Below are 10,979 nucleotides of genomic sequence, written 5' to 3' on the forward strand. Positions count from 1 at the left end.
AAGGAAGATAAGGGCAGCGACGTTGACAGTGATGCAGGTGAGCTGAATATAAGCTTGCTAACTGTCAAAATGCGTGCCTTGGAAATTAATCGAGAAATAGAATGGAAGAAATTAGAAATGGAAAGAGAAAGACAAGATAAAGAATTGGCGATGAGGCGTTTAGAATTAGAACGAGAAAGAGAGAGAGAAGAACGAGAAAGAGAAGAAAAAGAAAGACAGAGACAACATGAACTAGAAGTATTACGATTAGGCGCTGGACAGAGACAAACTGGAGCTACCGGTTTCGATCAAAATGGTCCCCAAATTCAACGAGAGAGAAGTTTCGAAGTTCTTCGCAGCCTTCGAGAAAGTCGCTGCCTCTTTGGAGTGGCCAAGGGAGAATTTGGCCATCATGATACAGTCAGTCTTAACTGGGAAGGCCCAAATCGCCTACTCTACGTTATCCCTTGACGACTCCGGCGATTACGACAAGGTGAAGAAGGTTGTGCTCATGGCGTACCAATTGGTACCTGAGGCATACAGGCAGAAGTTTAGAAACCTGAAGAAGACCTCAGAGCACACTTTCACCGAGTTCGCCACGATCAAGGAGCGACTTTTTCAAGAATGGTGTGCCTCTCGGAAGGTGGAGACCAAGGAAGACCTCGAGCAGCTGATTCTGCTCGAGGACTTCAAGGATTGTTTGTCTGGAGATCTGAAGACGTACCTAGAGGAACAGCAGGTAGAGACCTTGAGTGCGGCAGCCACCATGGCTGAAGAGTATATCCTGACTCATAGGCCATCTGCTAGGAACGTCCCGAAGACCTATTCAAGATATCCAACCAAACATAGACCGGAAGATAGAACTGCCCCTCGAAGTGTCGTCAAGCCAACCTCAGATAGTCCTCGGACGATTAGTCCTAAAAGGGATGTATTGTGTTGGACCTGCGGCAAGAGAGGACATATTGCTGCAAGGTGTCGTGGCAGTACAGGTAATAATCCCCGTAGGGAAGTCATGCTGATGAACAGTATAGTACCACCGACATCCACCCTGGAGATGAGGAAGGGATTGTTCGCCCCGTATATCTCCCAAGGGTATGTAACCAGCGGCCTTTCAGGTACGCCTGTGGTAATACTTAGAGACAGTGGAGTGGCCCAGTCTCTAATTCTGGAAACATCATTACCCGAAGGTATATCGGCGAATGAGATGCAGAAGGTAATCCTGGGTGGATTCCCTTCCACCTTGTACGTTGCCCCATTGGTACAAGTACATCTAGACTCTCAGCACTTCAAAGGTGAGTGTCGGTTGGCTGTGGTGGATAGTCTTCCCATAGAGGGAATTGACGTAATATTAGCCAATGACTTACCCCTAGGATTGTTACCCAACTGTCCCCTGGTAGTGGAGAATCCAGGACGTGAAGAGACCAGTCCCATCGCAGCAGTGCAAACCAGGTCTCAGGCGCACCTCCATGCACCACTAGATCTAAACACTTTGTTTGACTCTCCTCCTATCCCACAGGTTACGAGTAGCCATACACCAGTCCCGCCCGTCCAGATGCCGGTTCCTGAACACTGGACTCGAGCCCATCTGATAGAGGAACAGAAGAAGGACCCTCAGGTACGGAAGTTGGCCGACACCGTAGACACTCCTGCGAAAGGAGGGGATCTGTATGTGTGGTCAAATGATGTACTGTGTCGCCGGCATCCTCCGAAATATCCCCAGTCAAGTGCGGTAGGTGATCAGATAGTCGTCCCAGCCGTGTTCAGATCTAAGCTGTTAGAAACAGCCCATGCTAATAGATTTGCTGGACATGGTGGGATCTCTAAGACTTTCCAACGCCTAGCCAAGGGCTTCTACTGGCCGCATATGAAGGAGGACGTACGTCGTTTCTGCAAGACCTGCCACGCCTGCCAGGTGGCCGGGAAAGCAAACCAGCCTGTCCCCAAAGCCCATTTATACCCCATTCCATCAATAGGTGAGCCCTTCGAACACCTTATCTTGGATATAGTAGGCCCTCTTCCACCTGCTACTTCAGGGGTACAGTATTTGCTAACAATACTAGATCGGGTTAGTAGGTACCCAGAAGCGATCCCCCTTAAGACCATCACAGCTAGGGTTTTGGTGAAACAACTGCTCTGGTTCATCTCACGATACGGTCTTCCCAAGACTATTCAGACGGACCAGGGATCTAACTTCATGTCCCATTTGTTTCGCCAACAGATCGCCGACCTGGGAATCCAGCAGATAACCTCTAGTGCCTACCATCCCGAGTCTCAAGGAGCTTTGGAACGTTTTCACCAGACGTTGAAGGGCATGCTTCGGAAGTTTTGCTACGACAGGCAGAATAAGTGGGTTGAAGAACTGCCCTACTTCCTATTTGCGGTAAGATCAGTGCCCAATGAATCCCTAGGAATCTCCCCATTCGAGATGATCTTTGGTCACTCAGTAAGAGGTCCCTTAGAAGTGGCACGAGAACATTGGCTGGACGCGGAAACCAACGAGGATATGGTGGACTGGTTGTCTACAAATAAAGGACGGCTGTTCTCAGACTGGGAGATGGCTACAAGGAACTTGGACAATACACAGAGAACTATCAAGAGCAGGTACGATAGGAGGACCAAGCAAAGGGAGTTTCAAGTAGGAGATCTGGTTTTGGTATGTACTCCTACAATAACTGGAAGTTTGAGCGCCAGATTCGTAGGTCCCTACCCGGTTGTAAAGAAGGTTACTAACCTCAATTACCTTCTGAGTACTCCAGACCGTCGTAAGAAAGAAACTCTGGTTCATGTTAATATGATCAAGAGATACGAGGGGCAGAATACACTCCCCGTAACCTTAGTGACCACTAATGACGACATTGAGGAGGAAGAGGAGGTGTTGACTAACTCAGACATTCTGTTAAACTTGCAGGCAAAGTTGACACACGTGGCCGAAGGACATCAATCATCATTGCTGCAGATGATCCGGCAATACAAGCCTATCTTCGACGATGTTCCAGGATTAACATCTGTCTTGAGGCATGATGTCGAGCTGGAGGAAGGCGTCCGACCTATAAAGCAACACCCGTACCGTCTCAACCCACTGAAGAAACGGGTGGTGAAAGAGGAGGTAGATTACATGCTGAAGCACCATCTGATAGCCCCGAGCTCGAGCCCATGGTCATCTCCGATACTACTAGTGCCCAAACCTGGTAAGAAATACCGTCTTTGTATTGATTATCGCCAGGTGAATAAGGTCACTGTAGCAGATACTTATCCTCTTCCCAGAGTAGAGGAATGTCTGGATGCCATAGGTAGAGCCCGGTACCTGACAAAATTTGATCTGTTCAAAGGCTATTGGCAAGTTCCCCTCACGGAAAAAGCCAAACCCATATCGGCATTTGTGACTCCCGACGGGCTATTTGAATGTCAGGTGATGCCATTCGGGATGAAAAACGCAGCCTCCACTTTCCAGAGACTGATGGGTACTGTGTTGCGTGACGTGGAAAACACCTTAGTCTACATCGATGATGTATTAATATATGATGTAGATTGGCAGGATCATCTGCGTCACATAGAGGATTTCTTCAAGGCCATGCTCCAGTCAGGATTGGTGGTCAACCTACATAAATCTGAGTTTGCCAGAACCTCTGTCATCTTCCTAGGTCATAAGGTTGGAGGAGGATGGATTGCGCCGAAGGCCAGCAAGATCGAGGCAATAGTCCAGTATCCTACGCCAGCTACCAGGAAGGACATCTTACGTTTCCTTGGTATGGCTGGGTTTTATCGTAAGTTTGTCCCTAATTTTTCCTCTATCGCCGCCCCCCTGACCAATCTGTTGAAGAAGGGGGTAAAGTTAATATGGAATGAGAATTGCCAGAAGGCATTCGAGAGTCTCAAAGCAATTCTGATCTCTTCTCCAATCCTCAGGTCCCCGAGCTTTGAGGATAGATTCATCCTGACGGTCGACGCCTCTGACTATGGCCTGGGCTCCGTTTTATCCCAGACGGACGAGAAGGGGGTAGAACATCCGGTGGCCTATCATTCTAAGAAGTTCACCCCCAGCCAGCTGAATTACTCGGTCATAGAAAAGGAAACGTTGGCCTTGATTAATTCCGTCCAGCACTTTGAGGTGTATCTAACAAGCAATGGTCATCCTATATTAGTACGGACCGACCATAATCCTCTAAAGTTCCTGGCTCAGTTTAGGCAAAAGAACCTCAGGCTCACCAGATGGAGTCTCCATCTGCAGCAATACCCCCTCCAGATTGAACACATCAAAGGGGTGGACAACGTGGTAGCTGATGCATTATCTCGCATCTAAATCCTCATACTAATTTGGTTTGTCTTCTCTTATAGAACCCCAAACCAAATTCCTTTTGGTGGGGAGGTGTTACGAACCCGGATCCAGCGTCCGAGCAGGGAGCAGTAACGACCACGCCATCTGTGGGTCGGCTCCCGAAACCCCCCGCCAAACGCCGACGACACCTGGTGAGGATGCCGTGTATCAGCTACGAGGGCCAGTTTCCAGTCCCGTGCAGCTCACAACACCGCCGCCACTGACCTCTGGTGAGGTGGTGCTCCGACGACAGCGCCATCTATGGACTGGATACGTCAGGTGTTTGTGCCCGAGCCCGTAAGTGAGGTGTTTTAGTGTCCCAGTTATTGATGACGTGTCTGCTTACAGAGCCGACCTGGGACTGCTGTGATGGAAGTGGAGTCAGTCTACCCGAGGCAGCCAGTCTCCATACCTTGAACTTTGCTGCAGCTGTAGTGACGTCGTCCCCCCGGAAGAACACTGTGGTGTGTTAGCCTGCCAGTGGAGTGGCAGTAAAAGGATTTACCCGGGACCGACTGTTGGAGACGATCATCCACTGGGGTACTGAAGACAGGAGAGTGATTTGTGGTGTCACACGAGGCTCCTGTCTAGGGCGTTCCCCTTTTATCGTTCGTGGAGTGGCCGTACCAGCCTTGTTGGCTCAGAACCTGCCAGCAGACCAGCTGGACGTGTGGTTGACGGCCTCCACGGCGGTGCCCCCAGTGGACCTGTGTTTTGGCTGACCTGTGGCCAGGGTAGGCTCAACTTCTTTGGAGAATTCGTTGTGAGGCCACGAAGAAAGCACCAAGGACTCGGCACCGAGAGTTATGGCACCAGCGTCTTCAGCAGAAGACATCAATTGTGGGTTAATCCCCTTGTAAAGTGTTAATACCCCTCCCCCTTGTGCACTCTTTTATTTTATATATTTAATCGGTGATGGTGTTAATTATAATATTAAGTTCTTAGCTTTCTTTCCCTACTCCCTTTAAGTTACTTGCGTCACGGATCTCATCCCTTGATAGCCACTACTGGCTTGGGAACGGATACATATATCTTCCTCTAACAACATCAGAGTAAGAACCCCGTTGCGTCCCGAGAGGGCCGTAACAATCATTTGTGGTGTTCATCATTTGTGGTGTTCATTATTTGGGGTGTTCATCAAGGGTGGCGTACATGCGTTGTGTTCACCATTTGTTCATCATCTTCACTAGTGGTAAACACAGAAAAATATGACCCTTGATAGCAAGGAAGACGAAGCACTTAGTGCACTCATTTCAAGTTACAACTTTTTCAAGTGTCTCGTTATTGTACAATTTGACTATTAGCTACCATAATCTTGTATTACATTGGTTGTAAATAGTAACAGCGAAACAGGAAATATTAAAAAAAAATTAATTAATAATTGACAATGAAGTTTGTGGCCATCTTCACTACCGCTATGAGGATAGTGTGTGTGTGTCACCTTCCGGACTCTCCTGATAGTGTGTGAGACCATCTGGAGTCTCCTGATAGTGTGTGAGACCATCTGGAGTCTCCTGATAGTGTGAGACCATCTGGAGTCTCCTGATAGTGTGTATGTGTGTGTGTGAGTGTGTGTGTGTAGGCATCTTCACTCCCTGATAGTGAGAATAGTTTGTCATACAGATTACTGTATAATTACAGTAAACATTCAGCATTGTAATTACAGTTTCTGTATTTGTTACGAACCCGGATCCAGCGTCCAAGCACGGAGCAGTGACGACCACGCCATCTGTGGGTCAGCTCCCGAAACCCCCTCCAAACGGACGACGACACCTGGTGAGGACGACGAGTACTGGCCACAAGGGCCGGTTTCCAGTCCTGTGCAGCTCACAACACAGCCGCTGCTGACCTCTGGTGAGGTGAAGCTCAGACAACTGCGCCATCTATGGAGTGGATAGGTGGGCGTTTGTGCCTGAGCCCGTAAGTGAGGTGTTTTAGTGTGTCCCAGTTATTGATGATGTGTCTGCTTACAGAGTCGACCTGGGACTGCTGTGATTGAAGTTGAGTCAGTCTACCCAAGGCAGCCGTCTCCATACCTTGTGTTTTGCTGCAGCAGCTGTGAAGTCGTCCCCCGGAAGAACACTGTGGTGTTACCCTGCCAGTGGAGTGGCAGTAGAAGGATTATCCGGGACCGACTGCTGGAGACGATTATCCACTGGGGTATTGAGGACAGGAGAGTGATTTGTGGTATCACACGAGGCTCCTGACTAGGGCGCTACCCTAGTATCGCCCGTGGAGTGGCCTGACCAGCGTGGCTGATCCTGAACCTGCCAGCAGACCTGCTGGACTTGTGGTTGACGGCCTCCACGGCGGTGCCCCCAGTGGACCTGTGTTTTGGCTGGCCTGTGTTTGGGGTAGACTCAGCTTGATCGGAAGATTCGTCAAGAGACCACGAAAGCACCGAGAACTTAGCACCGAGAATTTGGATCCAGAGTCTTCAGAAGACGATTGTGTATTTCCCCTGTACAGTGTTAATATCCCTCCCCCTGTGCACTCTTTTATATATTATTTATTTGGTGATGGTAATAATTATAGTCTTAAGTTCTTAACTTTCTTTCCCTTCCCCCTTTAAGTTTCTTGCATCACGGATCTCATTCCTTGAAAGCCACTACTGGCTTGGGGCCGGATACTACTTCCTCATAACATCAGAGTAAGAACCCCGTTGCGTCCCGAGAGGGCCGTAACAGTATTCCATTCACTCATCAACTAAGAGATTTGCTATAGTTGATGCACGTGATTAATGTGCAACTGTAGACGTTCTTACGTGATAAAGACATCAGTCTTCCAAATGGACAATTGATGTGCAATTGGATTTTGAAGAATTAGTGATGCATTGCTGCAAAAATGTAATGGGTTCTGTAGCAATTTTTTTTTCTTGTGATAGACAGTGTTGTATTTGGGAAAACATTAGCTGGTGGGAGTTAATGTGGGAATACACTGTTCTTCTTGTTGTTCATTCTCCCACGGTGGCCTGAGGGAGGTGTTAGATTATTGCTCTCAGGGAATTGCCTGGGAGACATTGCATCTCTCCCAGTGGCCTAAGGGAGAGTGCCCTTAGCCCCAAGGAGGAAGACACTCTGTACCTCCCATGGTGTTCTGAGCAAGGAATCCTAACCAACCACACCGTGGGAGTGTCAACATCTTGTCTCTCTGTGTTATGAACCCTGTAACGAAGCCTCTTTATCTCTAACGACTCTTAAACCAACCAGACCCGCCGAACAAGGGGCCAGAGAATGCTTATAAAACATACTCAGACAGGCCACAAAGGCAAAAATATATAAATACAACAAAAAAATGCAACAAAAAAACTTTGAGCTGAGGCATTGGAGGTGTGGAATACTTTCTAACGTGTCGAGAACCAGTTGTGTTGTATTTTTAGAACTTGGTATTCATGCGTATATACACTCACATATACACACACAAGCGTGTATTACACTGATAAGTTGAACTAGCCTAAACTAAGAAATACTAGCAGTATAGAGACATTATATATATGTGTGACGGTAATGCGTTGGTGTTCGGCTGTTTCAAAAGCTAGGGGTAGGGCCTCGTCACATAAAGAAACAAAAAGAGAAAATCTGGAACTTTTGTCTGTGGTAAGGTAATGGGAAGACATACAAAACACAAGTAAATTGAACAATGAAATTTTAATTACGTTAGAAAAGCAAAACATGAATAAAATTGGACATAAAAATTGTAACATAAAATCAAACAAAATAATAAGAATAATCACTGGCAAATGAAAAGTTACGTTAAGACAAGTGAGTAATAGGAAGGAAATTATATTAGTGCAGGAATATTGGCTTCAAGCTGCCACCTCCCTTAGTACACGTAAGCCAAGGCTTAGTCTACCAATGAGACGTGTTGGAGAGCACGGTATATTCTGATGACTGTAGGTCGCGGGGCTCAGACGTCAGCTTGTGTGGTGGGTGGAGGAGCACGTGCGACGGGCGCCAGCCAATCAGCGATAGGCAGGCGACGGACAAGCAGTTTGCTGGTTTGAGTGTCGGAGGTGGAGCAGGTGTCCCGGTGCTGAATACGTTTGCTCTCTGGGCAAAACTTGGTGTTGTACTTGTTGGATATATCTTCTATATTAGTTGTTATTAGTTGTATAGGGACGTACTTAGGAGGGAAGAGCAGGCTCAATCTCTCTTGAAGGAGATTATCGTCACAAAATATATATATATATATATATATATATATATATATATATATATATATAATATACACACAACTCGCACGCTCTTTACATACCACTCCATTCATGAAGGAATCTTGACCACCCCCCCCCCTTCCTACCCCCGTCCACCCCCCCCCTTCCTACCCCCGTCCACCCCCCCTACACCCCCCCCCCCCCCCCCGTTCCTTGCATCTGCACCCACTCCAAGAACCTGAACTGACTGGGCACGGAAACAAATGCGTTTGTTGCTTGGAATTCTTTGGATGGTAGCGAGCATTTACCCGATGCTCTTTAGCGAAACCTGTTCATCTTTTCCTCAATCATGTCGGCTTTGTTGATGTATATTACAGAATTGTTTTAAACGGGGAAGAATTATGAGGTTGTTTATAATAATAACAACCTTTTGGTTGTGAGGTTTCAGAGCTCGTAAGTTGTATCTTTAACAACCCTTCCAGAGGTTGATAGGCCTTAATAACCCTTCCAGAGGTTGATAGGCCTTAATAACCCTTCCAGAGGTTGATAGGCCTTAATAACCCTTCCAGAGGTTGATAAGTCTTAATAACCCTTCCAGAGGTTGATTAGTCTTAATAGCCCTTCCAGAAGTTGATATAGACCTTAATAACCCTTCAGAGGTTGATATAAACCTTAATAACCCTTCAGAGGTTGATATAGGTTTAAATAACCCTTCAAAGGTTGATATAGGTCTTAGCCTATATCAATCAATCACTCATCGCAAGGTTAGCCTTAGTCAGAGTAGTTAGTAATTGGAATGCATTAGGCAGTGATGTGGTGGAGGCTGACTCCATACACAGTTTCAAATGTAGATATGATAGAGCCCAGTAGGCTCAGGAATCTGTACACCAGTTGATTGACAGTTGAGAGGCGGGACCATAGAGCTAGAGCTCAACCCCCGCAAGAACAACTAGGTGAGTACACTCACTCTCTCTCTCTCTCTCTCTCTCTGCTCCCCCAAATACAAAATTTAGCATTTAATAAAGAGGATTTTAGGTCAATATCTGCAGCAAGGAGGGTGAGTGGAACTGTTCACTCTGGTGAGGCCAGAGTGTGACTGAGTGCCTTCACTCTCAACTCTCAAACAAATAGGAACACCCTGGGAATGACGTATAGCTCGCTCTCTCAACTTTCCTCATGCAAGAGGGATTTTTTCCTACATTGTCCTCTTTTTTTTTTTTTTTGCTGGACCTTGTGCTGATATGACGAAGTGTTTAGTGGTTATTATAAGTGATTGTCAACGTTATTATGAAAATGGGATGATAACGGGACTAAAAGTAATATAAATGATTTTTTATTAATTATTATACACAATTATTAAATTAATTTTTCATTATATTATGAAAACATTAAATTATCAAAGACTAACCCTATTAAATTTAATTTTATTATTTATTTTTATTGTTTTTTGGATTGGATTGTTTTTGGATTATTTTGTATTATTGTATTTTGGATTATTGGATTGGATTTTTGGATTATTGTTGTATTGGAACATTGAATGTCATTTTGGGTTGATGGAATAGTTGAATGCAGACAAATTTGATTGCCAACCTGTTACATATTTAAAGTGCTTCGGGAGATGGTAACAGGACTGAAAAGTAGTCTTCTCCTATGCCTTCCTGCAACCAGAGAGTGAGAGAGTAAGAGAGTGAGAGTGTGAGAGGGAGAGGGAGAGAGTGGGGGTTGCCGACGTTGCTACCTGTCTAATGTTTCAGCTTCTGATTAATGTCTTAGCCATATATAGTTTTAAAACATGGGAGAGGGAGGGAGGAGATCTACATACACCACTACCCTGTTGGATACGATGGGTACTCTGCTGGAAAACGCATTTATCCCTTGTAAGTCTGCATCTTCATGTTACACCTGTGCCTTCGACTTTCTTGCTTTTTTCTTGTTCTGAAAATCTCATTCTCTTAAAGTCTTGAACGAGGACCCATCCCAAATCCTTATCCTGACTGATTTCAAGTGCTATATAGTCGTAATGGCTTGGCTCATTCCCCTGATACTACTCTCTTATTATTTTTAATTTAGATCAATCTTAACCTGATATCGTAGGGAAATCTAATTATTAAAAAACTAACTAAACCTTTTAATGATATATTAATGTAATTACCAATGTGTGAGAGCCATAAAGGAGCTGCATACTGGACGTGTTTTCTGACATAGGTTGTGTATTGTGTTATTAATGATGTTTTAAAAGGGGTTTATTCAATTGTTGCTTTGAACTATAAATTTTTTGTGTGTTGTCGCTGACTTGAGTTCTTCTGTGGTCGCTTCTGGCATAAACTTGACGTGTGTGTGTGTGTGTGTGTGTGTGTGTGTGTGTGTGTGTGTGTGTGTGTGTACTCACCTATTTGTGTTTGTGGGGGTTGAGCTTTCTCTCTCTGGTCCCGCTTCTCAACCGTCAATCAACAGGTGTACAGGTTCCTGAGCCTATTGGGCTCTATCATATCTACACTTGAAACTGTGTATGGAGTCAGCCTCCACCACATC

General features: G+C 45.8%; 1 protein-coding gene across 1 annotated transcript; it reads left to right on the forward strand.

Moving 5' to 3' along the window:
• Nucleotides 1-745: 745 nt before the first annotated feature.
• LOC138360887 (uncharacterized) lies at nt 746-4,279 on the forward strand. The gene has a single exon (XM_069320395.1). It carries the CDS (start codon nt 746-748, stop codon nt 4,277-4,279), a length of 3,534 nt encoding a protein of 1,177 aa, XP_069176496.1.
• The last annotated feature ends 6,700 nt before the right edge of the window (nt 4,280-10,979 follow it).

This window comes from Procambarus clarkii, unplaced genomic scaffold, assembly GCF_040958095.1.
Source record: "Procambarus clarkii isolate CNS0578487 unplaced genomic scaffold, FALCON_Pclarkii_2.0 HiC_scaffold_127, whole genome shotgun sequence".
Taxonomy (NCBI): domain Eukaryota; kingdom Metazoa; phylum Arthropoda; class Malacostraca; order Decapoda; family Cambaridae; genus Procambarus; species Procambarus clarkii.